At 37.7% G+C, this 17,927-nt stretch overlaps 1 protein-coding gene across 2 annotated transcripts; it reads right to left on the reverse strand.

Annotated features, from left to right (window-relative positions):
* Nucleotides 1-299: 299 nt before the first annotated feature.
* Nucleotides 300-17,927, reverse strand: LOC114456804 (calpain-1 catalytic subunit-like). 2 transcript variants are annotated; one of them, XM_028438788.1, is made up of 22 exons: nt 17,801-17,927; nt 16,159-16,413; nt 15,847-15,916; nt 14,482-14,600; nt 14,253-14,386; nt 14,004-14,178; nt 12,472-12,546; nt 12,245-12,330; nt 10,565-10,639; nt 10,329-10,489; nt 9,052-9,218; nt 6,908-6,919; nt 6,596-6,804; nt 6,458-6,512; nt 3,990-4,058; nt 3,848-3,905; nt 3,709-3,770; nt 2,553-2,621; nt 2,384-2,462; nt 1,597-1,713; nt 1,468-1,520; nt 300-625 (listed from the first exon to the last, which is right to left on the reverse strand). In XM_028438788.1, the coding sequence occupies exons 2-22, from the start codon at nt 16,390-16,392 to the stop codon at nt 599-601; spliced, it is 2,106 nt and encodes a 701-aa protein (XP_028294589.1). In that variant the 5' UTR covers nt 16,393-16,413; nt 17,801-17,927; the 3' UTR covers nt 300-598. The 2 variants fall into 2 exon arrangements, with proteins under 2 accessions (XP_028294589.1, XP_028294588.1); XM_028438787.1 differs by lacking the exon at nt 17,801-17,927 and adding an exon at nt 17,699-17,794.

Genomic DNA, 17,927 nt, shown 5'->3' on the forward strand with positions numbered 1-17,927 from the left:
TATCAGTATACCCATAGATTTTATTATTATTTTAATGATAAAATGATCCTGAAGAGAAGTGACAGGTAGTAAGAAAAGTCAATATGAAACATATTTTAACAATTGTTCACTTTGTACTGTATGTGTGAGACATAGAACTGTTTCATTAAATTGTAATTGACAGTTTGTATAGAACTTCTATGATAATTACATCAGTTATCTGAACTATATTACAATTCAGTTATGATTACAACAGCAACACATTTCTTTCAATTACATTTACAATTAGAATTGACCCTAAACTTGGTAGTGACAACAAGTAAGTGAGTGAGTAAGTAATCTTTATTTATAGAGAGCTTTTCACAGGTCGCCAAGGGCATTGGAGGCACCCCGTATTTAGATGAAGAATGGGAAAAACAACATGAGGGGAGGTGGATACATATTCATTATATTGGTATTGGAATATGAGCAATATTTGATTGAATCTGCAAAAAAGACTAAGTTTGTTCAAGCTTCTAATTTTACAGGTAAATGTAGGGAAAGTGATTAAGATCCCTTTATGAATTGGTTTCCATAATAAAGTCACCACAGGTCCCAGTCTGGCATCTTGTCAGTTGGCTCAGCTGTACATGGTGAGCTCTAACCACTGTGGAAACACAACACTTGGCATTAGTTATTATTACCAACTCACTTAATACATGTTGATTTCAAACAATTTTCATTGATCATATCATATTCATCAAAATATGCAAATATTTAGAATTTGTGTACCCTTCGTTCTTTGGTTATTCCGTTTTAAAACCAAATCAAAAAAACAAATAAACGGTGTGGTTATTTTGTTTTATTGTTTAAAACTAAAACACAAATACAGAAAAAACAGATAAGCAGGTTATAAGGATTATTATTATTATTAGGCATTCCGTTATCACATTAGTCATTACATGTAACAGAGTTCAACTTTTTATCATAACATGCCATGGATATTTTATCAATTTGTGCCCTTACGTATTGTATTTATTATGAGTGCTAAATTCTCCAGCTGTTCAAAGGTCACAGATTTAACGTGTTTCCATGTACCAGGATTCTACAAGTTCTTAAAAGAATAAAAGATATGGAATTTGCTGGTTTCAAAAAATCCTGTTTTATTATTGAAGGGACATTTGTTTTACTTTTTACTTAGTAGCATGTACTTTTTTACTTTTACTCAAGTAAAGGAGCAACTTAAATACTTTTACCAGACTACTTTTTTCCCCAACTATCTATACTTTTACTTGAGTACTGAAGATGAGTAATTTTGCCACCTCTGAGTAAATCTGCCTCCAGGTATTGAAGCCAAATCGTTTTGCAGGGAATCTTCTCAGTCATGCTGTTTGTACAGGTTGTTTTGATGGTGGTTTGCTCATATTAATGGTAGTTTTTGTTATGACATTTTGGTCAGTTTTGGTTGAAATAGCACAGCTCTATTGGAAATGAACACACATACTGTACCTCTTTTTCTCTGAGATGCATCATCATTCCATCATTGAGCTGAGAGTACATTTCTGTGTGGAAGAAATAAGTATTTAAATACCAATAGTGTCAGGATTATCACTAAAATGAATCCCGTCCTCTCCTTACGATGCATGCAGTCCAATCGAAGCATCAGGCTGATGAAGCTCTCCACTGTGATGGATTCAGAAGGCGTTTGGTAACGCAGACTCAGCAACTTTACCAACGCCTCACTGGGCTGCAATCCTGACCATCGACAAACATACAAAACATCATTGATTTCATCTGATGGACAGTTTAAGATCTCTAACATCTAAAGGTGGGCAACTTCTATCACAATGGGGGGCACACAAATGTGTTTGTTTGATGAAAGAGCCACATGATCAACATTCATGACTCAGCATTAACAATGAGTTTTTATTGTATTTTGTGTGTTTTTCTGTCATTCTGTGTATGTTTGTTGTTGTCTTGCTCGTTATTAGGCATTTGCGTCATTTTGTGAATTACTGTTGTTTTGTGTTATTTGGCGTAATTGTAATTTTACTGTTGTGTTCATTTCTGCAGTAGTTTTGTGTGTTATTTTAGTATTTTCTGTGTTTTTTTTTGTGTTTTACTGTATTTTCCTGCAATGTTGTAAATCTTTTTGCTTATGTTTTTGTTTTGTTATTTTGGGGGCTGCATTGAATTAGACTGAGGGCGGCATGTGGCCCCCGGCTTGCCACTTGGTCGTGCCTGATCTATAGAATGATGATGTTCTTGTTTCTTTCTCTGTGGGCAGTAAGACCAATTATAAACACATATAGTCCAAATTCAATTTGCTGGAATTCTATTTAGATTCCCAATGCTGGGAATTACATTCATCCTTTCTACTAAAAAAGTAGTGTCTCTACTTTGTCTTTTTTTTTTTTTTTTTTACCTGCAGCCATGATTGCATTGCTGAGTTCGGTCGTTGGGAGTTTTCCTGTTTGGGAAGCATCAGCTATGGAGAAAATGCCCTGGTTAAAAGAAGAGAGCGTTAGAGGAAGTTTCCTGATCACTGAACCAGATCACCATTCTGTGTTTGCTTTGTTTTGATTTTTTTTTACCTTGAATGTGACAACCTTCTTCCAAAGACGAGCAAATTCCACAGCATTCAGTTTGCCATTGATAGATGTCTTTGACACATATTAGTAAAGCTTAATACAGTGGTTCCCAAAAATCTGAAGGCACACCTATTGTGCAAAATAGCCTTTATAACACGTGTTATCACTCATATCATGTACAATATCTGTAAATGTACACAATTGTTTATAAAAGCCAAATAAAATGTGACAGACAACTATATTACTCATAAAATTTATATTAACGAAATATTGAAAAAAAAGGTATAGAGTTTTTCTATGTATTATGAAATGAGTGCATACAAAGTAGTACGTTAAAAATTATTATTTTTGTGTAGTTATATATTGCAATAATTATCTGTTTTATTTTTTTTTTCCAAATTCTGTTTTCTACATTAATTTTTTTTAAGTTTTTTTTTTTTTTTTTTTTAGAAATAATCATTTTTTTCATAAAATATTAGTTTTTAACTCCTGTGAAAAAACAAATACTAATAAATAAAAACTCATAATTAAACAAACATGTGTGTAAAAAATAAAGTAAGACACAATTAAAAGGTAGATGTAAGTTGCAGTGACATGAATTATTCTGACCTTTCCTTTTTAATTCTTTATGTCATATAAATATGGCTCTGTATTTAGGAGTCACTGATGCTTTGCGTAGTTTTTTGGCAGTTTAGGCAGGGTTTCGGGTGGATTAGGAGCTGTTTGAAGCGGCCAGGACGGGAGGGGGGTGGGTGGTGCACCTAATAAACGGTCCCCAGAAACATTTCCCCTTAAAAAAACGCTCCTTTACCTCACCTAATTATTAGCGATCTTGCACTAATATCCCTGGGACCACCACTTCCACCCTCCGGAGCTATTGCACCACATACACATATATACATTGGGGAATGGAGAGGCACCATGACAGGGTGGTGGGTAGTTTCACACATTTGGGCCTGTCGGGTGGGGGCCCGGTCCCTTTGTTGGTGGCTGAGCCGCCGTGTAGAGTACAAATACATCAGGATGGTGTGGTCAGGCGTGGTGGGGTGGTGGGTCTGTTGTGGCTGGGGGGGGTCTCTTATTTTAGTGCATTTGTTTGGTTTCTTTTAGCTATCTATGGTTCTTCTCTGCATTATCAGATTTCTACACATTAGGATACATCCATCAGAGCAACCATGCTGCGACAGCTGTCAATGCTGAAGCCTCCATCCTCGGCATGTCCTAGTTTAAAATAAACAAATAAAATTAAATCTGAACTTTCTCCAACCTAAAAGTGTCTGGAAATAAAAATTCCAAACCTTCCAAGAGATGTTTGTTCAGAACTAGTTTCAAGCTTTCAGCATCGAGCTCCTCGCTCTGAAAATATAATAGAGACGTTGTGGTCAGCTGGAATCCTCAAAAAACCAAACTCCTTTAAAAACACCAACACAACAACTAAACCTTGTCAGCATATCCATTGAAAAGGCTTCTCATCTTTCCGCCAATGTCACTTGTTTCTTCTGTATGTGGCTGTAAAACATTAGGAGGGAGGAATCAGTGAGTTAAACAATAAAAACAGAATAATGAAAACAATGCAATACATTAAAAACAGAATAATACAAAGAAGAGAAAAGAAAAGAAAAAGGCATGTAGGCAAAATTAGAAATGAGAATTTACAGAGAATGGGCAGATTGGAAGAGATGGGTTTTGAGTCTGGATTTGAAGAGGGGTGAGGTGGATGGAGGTCAGACAGGTGGGGGGGAGGGGGATGTTGTGGATGGCTTTGACAGTGTACAGGATGATTTTGAAGATGATTCTGAATTTGATGGGGAGCCAGTGGAGCTGCTGGAGGACAGGGCAGATACAGTATGGTCAGAAGAGGGGGTTCCGGTGATGAGTTCTGGACCAGTTGGAGCTTATGGAGGGATTTGTGAGAGACACCGAAAAGGAGTGAGTTACAAAAATTGATCCGGCAAGTGACGAGGCTGTGAACCAGGATGGCAGTGGAGTGAGTGAGTGAGAGAGGGGAGGAGACGTTGCATAGGTGGAACTATGCAAACCAGGTTATGTTATTGATGTGGGAGTGAAATGATTGGGAGCTGTCGAGGATGACAACGAGTCAGGCATGGACTCTGCCATCTGGCATACCGCGCAAATACAACTCGAGGAAGGAACGATGGCACAGCAGGGTTAAAGAATGAACGGGAGTTTGAGGAAAGCAGTGGTGAGGAGAGAGAAAGGATAGTAAAGAGAAAGAAGGAGGAAACTCAATTCAAGGTGATGTTGAGATTAGGATCAAAAGAGAACTAGAAGATGTTGAGTAGTTATCCTTTAAAGTTGACTAGAGAGTTGAAGAATAAGATGGCGAGGTTTGTGAGGGATGGGGGTTTGCTGATTATTTGTAAAACTAAAGAACAAAAAGACAAAGCAATAGAAATGGGCAGTGTGTGTAGAAGGAAGGTGTTAGATAGGTTTGTGATTGGAGTAGTATGAGGAGTTATATCTGGGATTGGATTGAATGAGAGTTTTGAGGAGACGATAAGGGAGAATAGAGGTGTGGAGAAAGTAAAAAGGTTAATGCACAACTAGAAATGATATGAGGGTAAACAGTCAGTCGATGATGAAGGAGTGGTTCTACCAGAGAATAATGATAGGATACATGAGTTATCCAGTGAGGGCGTATGTACCACATCCACTCAGGTGTTACAAATGCCAGAGGTTTGGACATGTGGTGGGTGTATGCAGAGGAAAACAGAGATGTCCAAAGTGGAGTGAAGAGTGTAGGAAAGGTGTGCAGCTAAACTGTAGTAACTGTGGGTGTGAACACTGAGTAATGGACAGGAAATGTGAGGCGAGGAAGAACGCACAGGAAGTGGAGAAAGTAAAAAGAACCCCCAAAAGAAGAAGGAGAAGAACCCAGCCGCACTTATGTGAGCTCCTAACGTGAGCCGGCACAAAAGTCCCAAATTAAATGACTGGATGGAAACTGAATAAGTGTATCGGCCCTTTCAGTTTTTAAGAATATAATCTTTAAAAAGAGATACCTTTAATTTTCCCGTTTGCTTGTAGCGGAGGTGCTAAGCACCATTTTGGAAACCCTGGCGAACTCTTCACATTACGTCTAAATGAAGTTACGTCAAGGTATAGAAAACTATTATTTCTTTTTGAAAGCTAATTAAGCCGAAGTATAGGTTGGACTTCAGAGAACAATTGAATGTTTGATGAACGCTGTCATGTATTTTGTCCTTGATGAAATTACGTTTGTATGTTTTGTAAACCAACCGTGGTTTTGAATGGGTCCAATTATGAAGATGAATGATTATGTTGTACAACTTGAATTCATGATTGTGAACAATCTGAACATTGCAATGACTTTATGATTATGCTTTTGGTTATTATTAGTGCACTTAATTTGAATGAATGATTGTGAATATGAAAAATGTATTTCTCATTTCATTATTTATTACACGTTTCCTAATTTATGGTTTTTTTTAATCTGCCTACAAAAAACTCATAAACCTATGTGACCCAACCAGCAGACGGTGAGCTACCCATACTCAACCATAACTTAGTAGGAATCAAACCCTTGTATTTTTTTCTGCTAAATCTTGGAACTTTTACTTTAAAAAACAAAGGGAACAAAATCATGAGCTTCAACTCATCACATGAACTCAGTAGTTTTTTTTCTTCTCCTCCCTTTTTTTCCAAACATTGTACAAATGTCTAATATATATATTTATCATTGAATATCTAGAGTATATATAAAATATATTTATATATAATCTTTAAACCTATAATATATACTGTTTTGCAAACAATTCTTTATTTTGCCTGTTTCATTCACACACATCAGACAGTGTTACTTAAACATGGATGATAATAAATAAATGAAACATTAATAGGCAACAACAAACAGATATAAACGTCACCTTCTCCTTATGGTTATGACCTTCGTGTTCATGGTTTTGACCTCCAGTATGCTCACTGTGGAAAAAGACATGAGGTCACAGTTACTTACTTAGTGTTGCACAACGTCACGCACAGGTCTGATCCTGAGAGTATCTTACTGAACGTGGGTCTCGGCCTTGGCCAGGACAGTCAGGATAAAGGACGCTGTCTGGTTTGGATTAAAGGTACACGGGACAATCAGGTATTCACCGGCCGTCATGTTCAGAAACTCCATGACCTCACGTCCATTCACAAAGGTTTTGGTCTGGGCCACAGGTCTGTTTGTGGTGAAAAAGGCAGCTGGGAACTTCCCCCTCTGTGCTTTGTACTGTAGTATTAGAAATAGGCACACATTCTGTTGCTTAGCAGCGTTTCACTGTCATCAGAGCATATGAGGGATATCTGAGAGAATCATTGGAAAATTCACTTACTTCTTCAGGAACCTTAAAAAAAAAGGAAAAGGAAAAGGACATTAGCTCAAAACCTTTGAATATAAACAGATTCTTTGAAACTTGGTTAGTGATAATTATGTGTAGCATTAAAGTTAGCTGACCATAATGCAGGGGATTCATTTATTTATTTTGTTTATTGTACTGTATGTATTGATCTAAGACGGGGTTAAGCTCATTTTAGGATAAGGACCAAATACAGACCAGTTTGATCTTAAGTGGAACACAAATTTAATCTTAAATGTGCCCAGTTTTCACGTCCATTTATAAATGATGTGCAGTAGGTGAGGTGCCGAGCCATGCAATAGGTGACAGATATCAGACCCTGCAGGATGTACACATTTCATTTTCTTGATTTTGTGACTAGTTTTAATCTAATTTGGGGAAATTTTGAGGAATAATTTGAGGATCGTGCAAGATTTCTTTGTAAGTTGACAACGTTGGGCGTCAGAGCTCAGCATGCAAACAGACCCTGGAAGCATACGCAGAGTTTGAGGGGGGACAGAGGGGCAATGCCCCCACAGTGATCAAAAGTTTTCATTTAAGTTTTGAAAACAATACATTTCTTAATATAATATAATGTACATAATATACACATATTTTAAGTGCCAAAAACACAGTGACTCAAAATGTGAATACAAAATGTAAAGGTTTACAAAATAAAACCAAGTAAAAAAGTTTTAAAGGACCAGCAACCGATGACATTTGACCTTCCTGCTTCCCGTAGCAGCTCAGAGCTTTGTTTGTTTACAACATGGCAGACACCGCGGGTGATCTGTGGACCCATAAGTCTGTTGTTTGTAGTGATACACTGAGAAACCTAACTTCGTAAATTATAACACTGATTAATTTGAGCAACTTTACTCTGTCATTCTTTAAGTTACAGTGGGTGCTGAACATTTCAAGCTGCATTTTGGATTTATTTTGGCAGGTCCATAATACAGCTTTCAAAACTTATGTTACAGAAATTAAAAAATAAATAAATAAAAACACTTAAATGTGTACATTTGTTTTCATTCCGTATTTGCGAAGCGAAACTCGAGATGTTCTATATATTCATATATCTATATATCTATAAAAATATATATATATATATATATATATATATATATAGATATATATATATATATATATATATATTTTTTTTTTTTTTGCTGCCCCACCTCTGGCAAAAATCTCAAACTCCGCCTACGCCTGGGAGCAACAGGACACTGTTTTTAGAACTGTTCGCAGTGTTAATTTTGTTGAATACAATTTTTTTGCCACAGTTTTTGTTGGCTACATTTTTCAAGTGACAACAACTAAACTCAGAATAATAAAAAAAAAAAAATACATGTGAACGAAAACTATATCAAATGTTTTTACATTTTTGGTAATTAATAAAAACTAAACATCAATGTTCCATGGGACGAAATCCAATCAGAGCTGAGTTTCTTTTTTGAATAGGTATCCAATCAAAACTACTTTTATTGCGTGGAAGGCGGGACAAGCCTTAATAGTTAAAACCATCAAATATCAAATGGTAAATGGACTTGATTTTATATAGAGCTTTATCACCACTGAAACAGTCTCAAAGCGCTTTACATATCAGCTCATTCACCCAATCACTCTCACATTCACACACCAGTGGGACAGGACTGACATGCAAGGCGCTAGTCGACCACTGGGAGCAACTTAGGGTTCAGTGTCTTGCCCAAGGACACTTCGACACATAGTCAGGTACTGGGATCGAACCCACAACCTCTCGATCAGAAGACGACCCTCTACCACCTGAGCCACGGTCAAGTTGATCCACACTTAGTTTAAAAACTTTATAAACTTTCATTCTTTACATTTTAGTTGATTATGATTACGACTAAATGAAAATGTTTTGTCCAAATGAAGTCATCGCTACACAAGACACTATTTGTGATGGAAATAAGCATTGCCTATTAATCGTATTAGATAGTATCACTGATCATCACATTGGAACACAAGGAGAAGTTAGAAAGGTAAAAAGATTGTAAATCAAACAATGAAACTATTAGATTTGAGTTGTGAGGTGCAAAGTTCTCATGGGTAAATGTGTATGTGTTGGTAGGTGCTGATTTCCTTTACATAGGCGTATCCACGTGAAACAATGATACCTTGAATATGGAGAATCCGATGAAGAGATTTTTCACCAGACGTCTGTTCCTCTTGTCAGGTTTCTGCATGAGAGACAGAAGCATGTTGTTCTCTCCAGATGTCTTTGCACATTCCCCGACAAGATCTTCAACCTTCACACGATACTGTGGGTTACACCAGAAGCTGTCTGAAACACAGAAAATGTAGAAATGACATATTTTGGTTATTCATCTATAAAGTAAATGTTCTTCATGTACAAAGGCAAACTGTCATCATTCAATCATTTTGTTCCTTATCAAGAAGGCTCAAAAATGTAGGGCTTGCTTTTAACTATTCTTGGCTGGCAAAAGAAAATATTGTGTTTTTCTCTTTTTCATTGCATTATTTTGCAGATTTTTTTTTATTGCATTATGGTTTAAAATGACTGTTTTCAGAAATTAACTTATTAACTAGAAAAGTGGGAATGTGATAAATAATGTCCAACTGCTTTGGCTGTATCTGTTTATTGTCAATGAACTCAAGTTTGTACAGTTTTTACCAAAAGCTTAGACATTTGTAGGCAGTACTCACAGCATTAAGTTCAGTCATTGAGGATTTAACAAACATCTATGTAGAGTTAAGGTTACAGACTGTGCAGGGCAAGATTTGAACCAGGATTCACATGATGATTGCTCAAAGGAAGGTAGAAGCAGGCTCTGATACTAAGCTAAAGCTGTCCACAGAAGTCTCAGGGTTAAAGTCCTACTTGTGGAAGCATAGTAAGGGGTGAAAACCTTAAATTACATTCAAACTAAAAAAGGAAGCATTTTACAAATTAGATATTATCATTGTCACTAAGTAGAATTACATTTTGATCTTTCAATGGTGTAAATGGGTTAAGAATTGCATGAATCATGACAAACAGGGTCAATTACAAAATGTATATCAATGTATTTTGTCAGAGTGCAACCTCTACAAAGTAGACAGATTTATTGATTAGTAAATTGACATTTTGGGACTAAAATTGTCTCTGAGTTAAAATATTGACAGATATAGCAGTTTACAGTAAAAGCATAAAACCTAATATTACATTAAAAGCAAAAGTGTCAGCATTTTACAAATTATATTACATAGCAGTATTGCCACTAAGCAGTGGAACATTTTGACATGTGAATGGTATAGATAGGTTTAGAATTAGCAGAGTAAATAACAGGTTACAATATAGTCAGAAGAATAAGAAAGTATTTGGAACTTAAAGTGGGAATAGTTTGCATTCCCACAATAATGAACAGCATTAGGGTGTAAGGTGAGGACGTACCAGGGTTATTTATGCAACCTCCAGCAGTGGTTCCTGCGATCCAGCGGCCCTCGTAGTACGAGGTCTTCCAGTGACAACTGTTGCCGCCATCGAGGAAATCAGGGCAAAGACAACAAATGTCCAGATCTGAGTAGAACCTAAGGAAATCTTCCAGGGTTAACCTAAGGAGCAAAATGAAGGTAACATGTGACTACAACGCAACAAACTAAGGATAAAGGAGAGAAATGTTTGCTTACCAAAACTCTCCATCATTTCGTACTGACAGACACATTTCCCGATCTTGAGGAGACACAGTTTGCCACAGAGGGGACCTTTGGAGACAGTTCATTAGAATCAAAAACCCTTTCCAGTGTAGCAGCTAAAGCAACACTGCACCAAATGTTTAGTTAAAAACCTAAAATCTTTCTAAAAAATAAAACATTTTTTTTTTAAAAAAATCTTTAACTTTGTTATGTTTTTTTAGATGGCATTTTTATTTGTGAGATCATAGTTAATGATAAGTTTTTTGAGAGACGTTTGACTTACTATGCTGTACAATTCAAGGGCATGTTTGATAATTGTTGACTTTATTCCTGTTTCACCTGACATGATAAAAGCTGCACGTCTCTGCCCAGAGCGCTGCCTGATGCTGTTTGTTCAAAATTGATATTCTGTGGAAATAATTTAAAAGACTGAGTGGAAAAACTAAACTGCAGTTTCACCACACCTTTAAAACCACTCGCTTTCACTCTCCAATAGAGGTTTTTATCAGCAAAACATCCATGGGGCTCCGATTGTAATGTTGCTAAAATAAACTTTTTGCAATATTTAGCAACAAACCACGTTTAAAAAAACATATGTGATTTTATTATGTTACTTTTGACCAGATTTACAGCAATATTTGTGATATGTACTTTTCTTGTAAAAATGTGATGTCAATCTTAAATCTAAATGTTAAATATTAAATTTAAATCTAAATGTAAAATCTAAATGCAAAATCTTAATGTAAAATCTAAAAATTAAAATAAATGTAAAATCTAAATATTGAAATAAATGTTAAATCTGTTTTCCATTATCAATGTTGAATCTATTTTCTATTTTCTGACCTGCTTGTTCCTGTTTTCAAGGTCGCAGGGGCCTGCTGGTGCCTATCTCCAGCTATCAATGGGCGTTATGCGGGGTTACACCCTGGACAGGGCTCCAGGCCATCACATCTTGATCTAAATGTTAAATATAAATGTCATGAGTGAAATTAAACATTTAGTTAATATGTACAATTAGATTTTAATTTGATATTTAACATTATAAGACAAGTAAATATCACAAATTTCACACAGAAATGTGGTTTGTTACTAAATGTTGCAGAAAGTTGTTGTTTATTTGTTTATTTTAGCATGCACAACTTTACAATCAGCGCCACATAAAAATCACCCCTTAATCAACCAACCTGTCAAATACAATAAATTTGCAAAAGCTGAATTCTTGTCAATTACCCCCAAAAGAACAAAGATTTAAATAAATGTAAAATGTTATTGGACATGGCTGTGTCTTTGAAAATACCTGTGGCTCATTCACTGCTGTGTTTTGTTTCCAGTCAACAACAGCAGAATAAAGAAGGATTAGCATGGGAGAGCAGTGCTCTTCACAAACATGTCAAAGCCTGCAGGTATGGTAAATGTCACGGCAGTATCGGGTTCACTTCTCACTCTAAAACCAGCCAAACCAGTGTGTAAAACCCCCGGAGGATGTTTTTCAGTGCACTCAAAGGCTTGCTAACTTAAACAGGAGAAGACTTGCATCAAAGCATCTTATTTGAGTTACATAAGGAGAAGACAATCATAAGGTCAAGTTCATTTTGCTTTTAACTCAGAAAACTTGATGTATTGTTGGTTTATTTTTCCCAGCACGTCTAACCCACTGAATACATGTGCACTTACTGGTCACTCCAGTCCCCTTTCCACTCTCCTTGGCCCCAGGGATTCCACACACGAATGAGTCTGACCTTCTGGCCTTGGTAAATCAGCTGATCACCAACCATCACCAGAGAAACATGGCTTTTACCAACATACTACACACCAGCTTCTCATACTGACTAACTAGGCTCACATTTAGATGTTGATAACACCAAGAATGTGGTTAGTATTTATGTATAAAACATGATTACCTCTTTCACGCCAGTGACTGCATAGGCATGCCCTTGAACTAGGCCATTTGGTAAAACCGTATTGGCAGAGGTTTCCTACATTTGCAAATAGAAAAATACAAGGTAAAACATCCAAAAACAATGTATTGTATTGTGACTTCATGTAAACACCTCAAGACCATCATTTGAAAACAATATGCACAAATGCATCGAATGCAGAACTCACAATTAAGATTTGGTTGTCATAGTGAGGACATCACAAAAAAATGACACATGGTTGGTAAAATTCAAAACTGTTTAGGTAAATATAATTTGGAACCACTTTGAAAGATTATTCATATTTGCTTTGTTCCTCTGCAAACACAGGTGTCACAATGTTGTAAAAACTGGTAAATAGTTAAAGCTCCTCTGAATAACAGTTCCTATTAGCTGTGCATGAATACTGGCTGGCTCTGGATAAGCTGTTAAGGTGCGTTCACACAAACACGACTTCAGCGACTATAGTCATTTAAATCGCTCGTAATGAGTCGCTTGAACATAGTTTCGCTTTTTGGTCGCTCCGTCGCTTCATCTATCACAGTGACGTGACGACCAGGGAACAGTATGAATAGTATGTGTCTGCAGAGCCGGTGGCAGCACTGAGAGGGCTGATCACTTCTTCTCTGTCCGTACGTTTACAGCACTCATCATACACCGCGCCACTTGTACTAACGGTTTAAATGATCAACTTAAGGAGATACAAATAGATGAGTTTACTCAAAATATACTTAAAATTTAAAAGGCTTGTTCAAGCAGTATAGTACTTTCATTTTGGCCCCAGTAAGTTGAGGAAATGCGCAGCCCCTCCCGCTGCAGCCTCCGGCTCTACAGACAGTGACGACTGGGGAATGACGTGGGGAGAGACTTGTTGCAGACTGGATGTCACAACACAGCGTCACTCAAAGTCACTTGAAAAGTTAAACATTTTCAACTTGGAGTGAATCAGATTGCGAGACTGTGTCGCTGGAATCGCACGACTCACGTCACGTCGCCAGAGTTTCTGAAGTTGTGTTCATACGTATGAACGCAAAGAACGTGACTTCAGCAACTAAATTACATTAAAAACCAATGTAAATGACGCAACGTCAAGCGACTTCCCTTCATGTGACGCGACTCATGCGTCCTGAGTTGCTGGAAGTTGCTCAAAGTTGAAAGTGTTTAACTTTTCAAGCAACTTCAAGTGACGCTGTGTTGCGACATCTACGTCACTCGCCCAGTCAGGTAGATGAAGCGATGGAGTGAGCAAAAAGAGCAACTATGTTCAAGCGACTCATCACTGGCAATTTAAGCAACTATAGTTGCTGAAGTTTCGTTCGGTGTGAACGCACCTTTAGAAGCGTTGACAGACAATCCAGAGCCAATCCTGCATGTTTTTGAAGATTCCCTACTTCCAAGGATTGTGCTATCAATCTCAAGCTCTGCCAAAGGCCTTCTGAGCAGAGAGAAAACTAAAGAACTAATGAGTGTTTCAGACAACGAAACAGTTGTGAATTGTGGTACAGAGTCATACTTACACCCTGTGGAGTACCACAGCCCATTAGTGACTTGGACTGACCAGCTCTGCATATCATATCCCACAGCATTGGCGGTGGCTCTGATAGGTTGATACAAATATGGACCCCTCCAGTGAAGTCCACCAAGGCCTCGGCAGGGGTCCCAGCATTCATGTCGGCATAAGAACCACACACCCTGTCACATGGGACAGAGGTCACTCTCATAGACAGACAGACAGACTGCAGAACATGCGGTGCAACAACTCTTACTTGGCGTAGGCTTTTTCTAAGAGAGCGGGCCAGAACTCATTTGGGTCTTTAGAATGAACAAAGATGAGTCTTCCATTGATTGTTGGCAGTTTGTCATCAATGACAACGTCCACCCATTGTCCAAATCTCCAGAACTACAAAAAAGAGAGTTACATTATTTTTATGCTTGAACCATTCTTGAATGTGACAGTTACAATTAGCATACCAACCAAGAACACAACACATTTACCCTGAAGTGGAAAAGTCCACAGTAGTCCACATCAAATCTTTGCTCCAGTGGAACAACTTGTCCAAGAATGTAGTTCTGGAATGTCAGAGCTCCAGCAGATGCCAGAAACCAGCAGTCCCCTACATGGAGATGTGATGATAGCTTAGCATAGTCCGATGAGAGAAAACACATCAGTACTTATAGGGTTCTATTCTCCCATGCGGTAAGTCAGAAAAACCATGTAGCAGCGCTGTTTTTGGCTGCGTGCTATTTTGCCTCTGTACGTAAGTCAGTCACTGCGCACCTTCGTTCCAGTTACGCACTTTGAGTGGAGCAACACTGGAATGTGGGCATTCCCAGTCAAATCTGGCCTTACACGTATTCTCCAGGTGGCTTAAGTTCTTTTCCTCTTATGCTCCTCTGAACCTGAAATAACTGCAGCGCCGCAAGAAGATGAAACATTATATTGCACCAAAAGTCTGGACTTAGTTACAATTTAAGGCACACAAACTCATCATGGGGCAGTGGTGGCCTAATGGTTAAAAAAGCGTGCTTGTAATTGTTGGGTCACCGATTCGAATCTTACCCGGGCCATCACTGTTGGATGTTCAGCAAGTCCCTTAACCCCAATCCAACTGCTCCCACTGGTATTATATCTGTGCCGTCTACGGCTGCAGCTTGGTACAATGAAACTCTGTTAGACGATAGACTGATGTCCAACTATTTTAACACTATCTCTAAAATAAAGCTACAGTTTGATACACTACAAAGGAAATAACAAGGGAAACATTGATGACAGATGAAGATGACAACTAATGAGTGCTGATCATTTCTAAATGTAGAAATTTAAGAAGGTAAAAGTAAAAATCAGTAAAAGCAGGCTTTCCACACAAACAAACATTATACTGTCGTTAGTATCGGAGGGAAAAGAGATTTTAACTGTGGTTTGGACAGAAAAATGTGCCCGATCTTTACACTGCAATAATCTGATCAAATCAACCTGTTACACTGTTCTTCAATGAAGGCATTTCAAATGAAAAATGTGCTTTATCATTTTCATGGATTTCAATGACAAGTGTTAGGAAAATGCAGTGCTTCGTGATAATGACAATAATGACATCATGGCCTAGTCCACCTCCCTGGCTTCAGACCGCCTTCATTCACAGATTTAGACGCTTTAGGTTGATTTATGCATGGTGGGCGTGTCAGGAACCTGAACCGGAGAATAGAAGCAGGAGATATCCGCGTAACTGCAGGTGCGTAAAGAAATACTTAAATCCAGACCGGAGATTACGGCTCATACTGAATAGGTAGGGACATATGGAAAGGAAGACAACTTCCAAACAAAAGGGAACAGTCTTTGAGACATGGTGGAAACCAACTTACCAACCATTCCTTGACCAAAGTCAAATCTGGAGATACCATCAACAACAAAAGATGGATCAGGAACAAGTTTCTAAAACAACAACAAAAGTTTATGTGCATTTTCATAGATTTACATCATTGCATACAGTAAATATTTTGTGATTGTTTAAATACACTGGTTCAAAATAAGAGATATGACACAATTAAAGGTATTAATTCAATGGTGTCCAAACCTATTTTTCTGTGTGCTCATTCAGGGCTACATCCATTTATTCCTTCTAAAGCACCAATGTGTTGAATGACTTGGTAAGAATCCTGAAAGGAAACACTCACCCCTGGCCTCAGCCACGTCACTCTTGCCAAGTCCTGAGGTGACAGTATCCCTTCCCCAATTGTTTGATGGTCAGGTGGAAACATATCGTCAATGTACCTTAAATGTTGACTGAGACAGTACTTTTTCAACTGCTGGTAGTCCTGATTGAGAAACCTCTCTGGGTTCTCAGGAGTGCCAAAACCGTCTTTTCCATGACGGGCTTCAATGAGGGTCTTGCACACACCAGATGGCATTGGTGCAAGATTTAAGAGCTCCTGTAAGAAAAAGTGAAAAATATATATATCTACGTAAACTACATGGCCCATGCAGTCTGACAAACTGTCTAAAGATTACTAGAAAAAATAACTTCAGACAGAGTTTATTACATCCCCCCCCCCCAAAAAAAAAAAAATTAAAAAAAAATCAAAGAGTATACTCTAAGCATGATATACTTTTAAATATGTCCTACGCCCTGTGTTGGTTAGAATATAACTACTATAACATATCTTGTAATCAGGATGCAATTTGTGAAAAAGCTGAAAATTTGTAAACATTTTGCAGTAACATGTTATTCAGAAAAATTAACACACAACAGCAGGTTTATATATATATATATATATATATATATATATATATATATATATATATATACAGTATATATAACAGTATAAACTGTTGTTTCACCAAAGGCTGAGACCCATACAAAGAGTATACTAGTATAAGTTTTCAGTAAAATGGTCCCAAACTTTTGAGACTTTAGGTTGGTTTTTCTTCTGTTGCGCAATTCTTTTTCACAATGTAAATGGTGAAGCAACACTGCACCCAGCAGTTCATGTATGGTACTGCAGCAAAAATGAACAGAAAGCCAACGCCGTCCTCTTTTTATCATGAACTTACAACATTAAATGACGCGCCTTATTGTATATGTTACACACATAGCGGTTGGTGCCAATCTCGAGACGGTCTCTATTTTTATTTCTGTTTTTTCTTTTGCCACCCTGTCAATAATCTAAAACTCTGCCTATGCTGAGACCCCCTTGAATATGGAAGATTTTACTCCTCCCTCATATGTTTTGTGTTCACACCATCATCTTTACTCATTGATCTCAGTGCCACGCCCACCTTAGTATTAGCATCTCTCCTCTGAAGGAAATACTAGACATACATATTACAGTCAATTTTCAAACTAAAACGTATTTCTGCAACAGCGCTATGGCTCTGACTTGTTTCTGGTAGATCAAAATGTGTAATTTGGTTGTTAATAATGACGATGTAATGATGAAAAGACTTTGGGTGGGGGGATACATTTAATCCCCACCGATTATAAGAACAATTCCGCCGAACGTAGGATGCGTAAACTACAGAGGGGGTGGGGGGATATCCCCACCATGCCCAACAGTCTAACAATAGTCTATTGATCCATTATCGATCATTTCTTCTCTTGTTATTGCATGCAGAACTATATGAACAACAGATTTTCCACAAAAAGTTACAATAAAACTGCAAAAAGTTTGGCATCTTTAAGTGCAAGAATAAGCTCAAGCTAAATCTTAAACCTACCTTGTCTTGGAGAGAAATCACAGTGTGTGTGTGTGTGTGTGTGTGTGTGTGTGTGTGAGAGAGAGAGAGAGCGAGTGTATAAGGTACAGCTTTATTACACACCTACAGTCTCCTGAGGCTCCAACGTCTGCGTGTCATGTTAAGCTCCACAGCGCCCTAAAGAATAAATGCAGCCCTGAGGGGCACATGCTGGTTACAGCATGTGTACAGACACAAACTACATTCACTA

Source organism: Gouania willdenowi, chromosome 22 (genome assembly GCF_900634775.1).
Source record: "Gouania willdenowi chromosome 22, fGouWil2.1, whole genome shotgun sequence".
NCBI lineage: Eukaryota > Metazoa > Chordata > Actinopteri > Blenniiformes > Gobiesocidae > Gouania > Gouania willdenowi.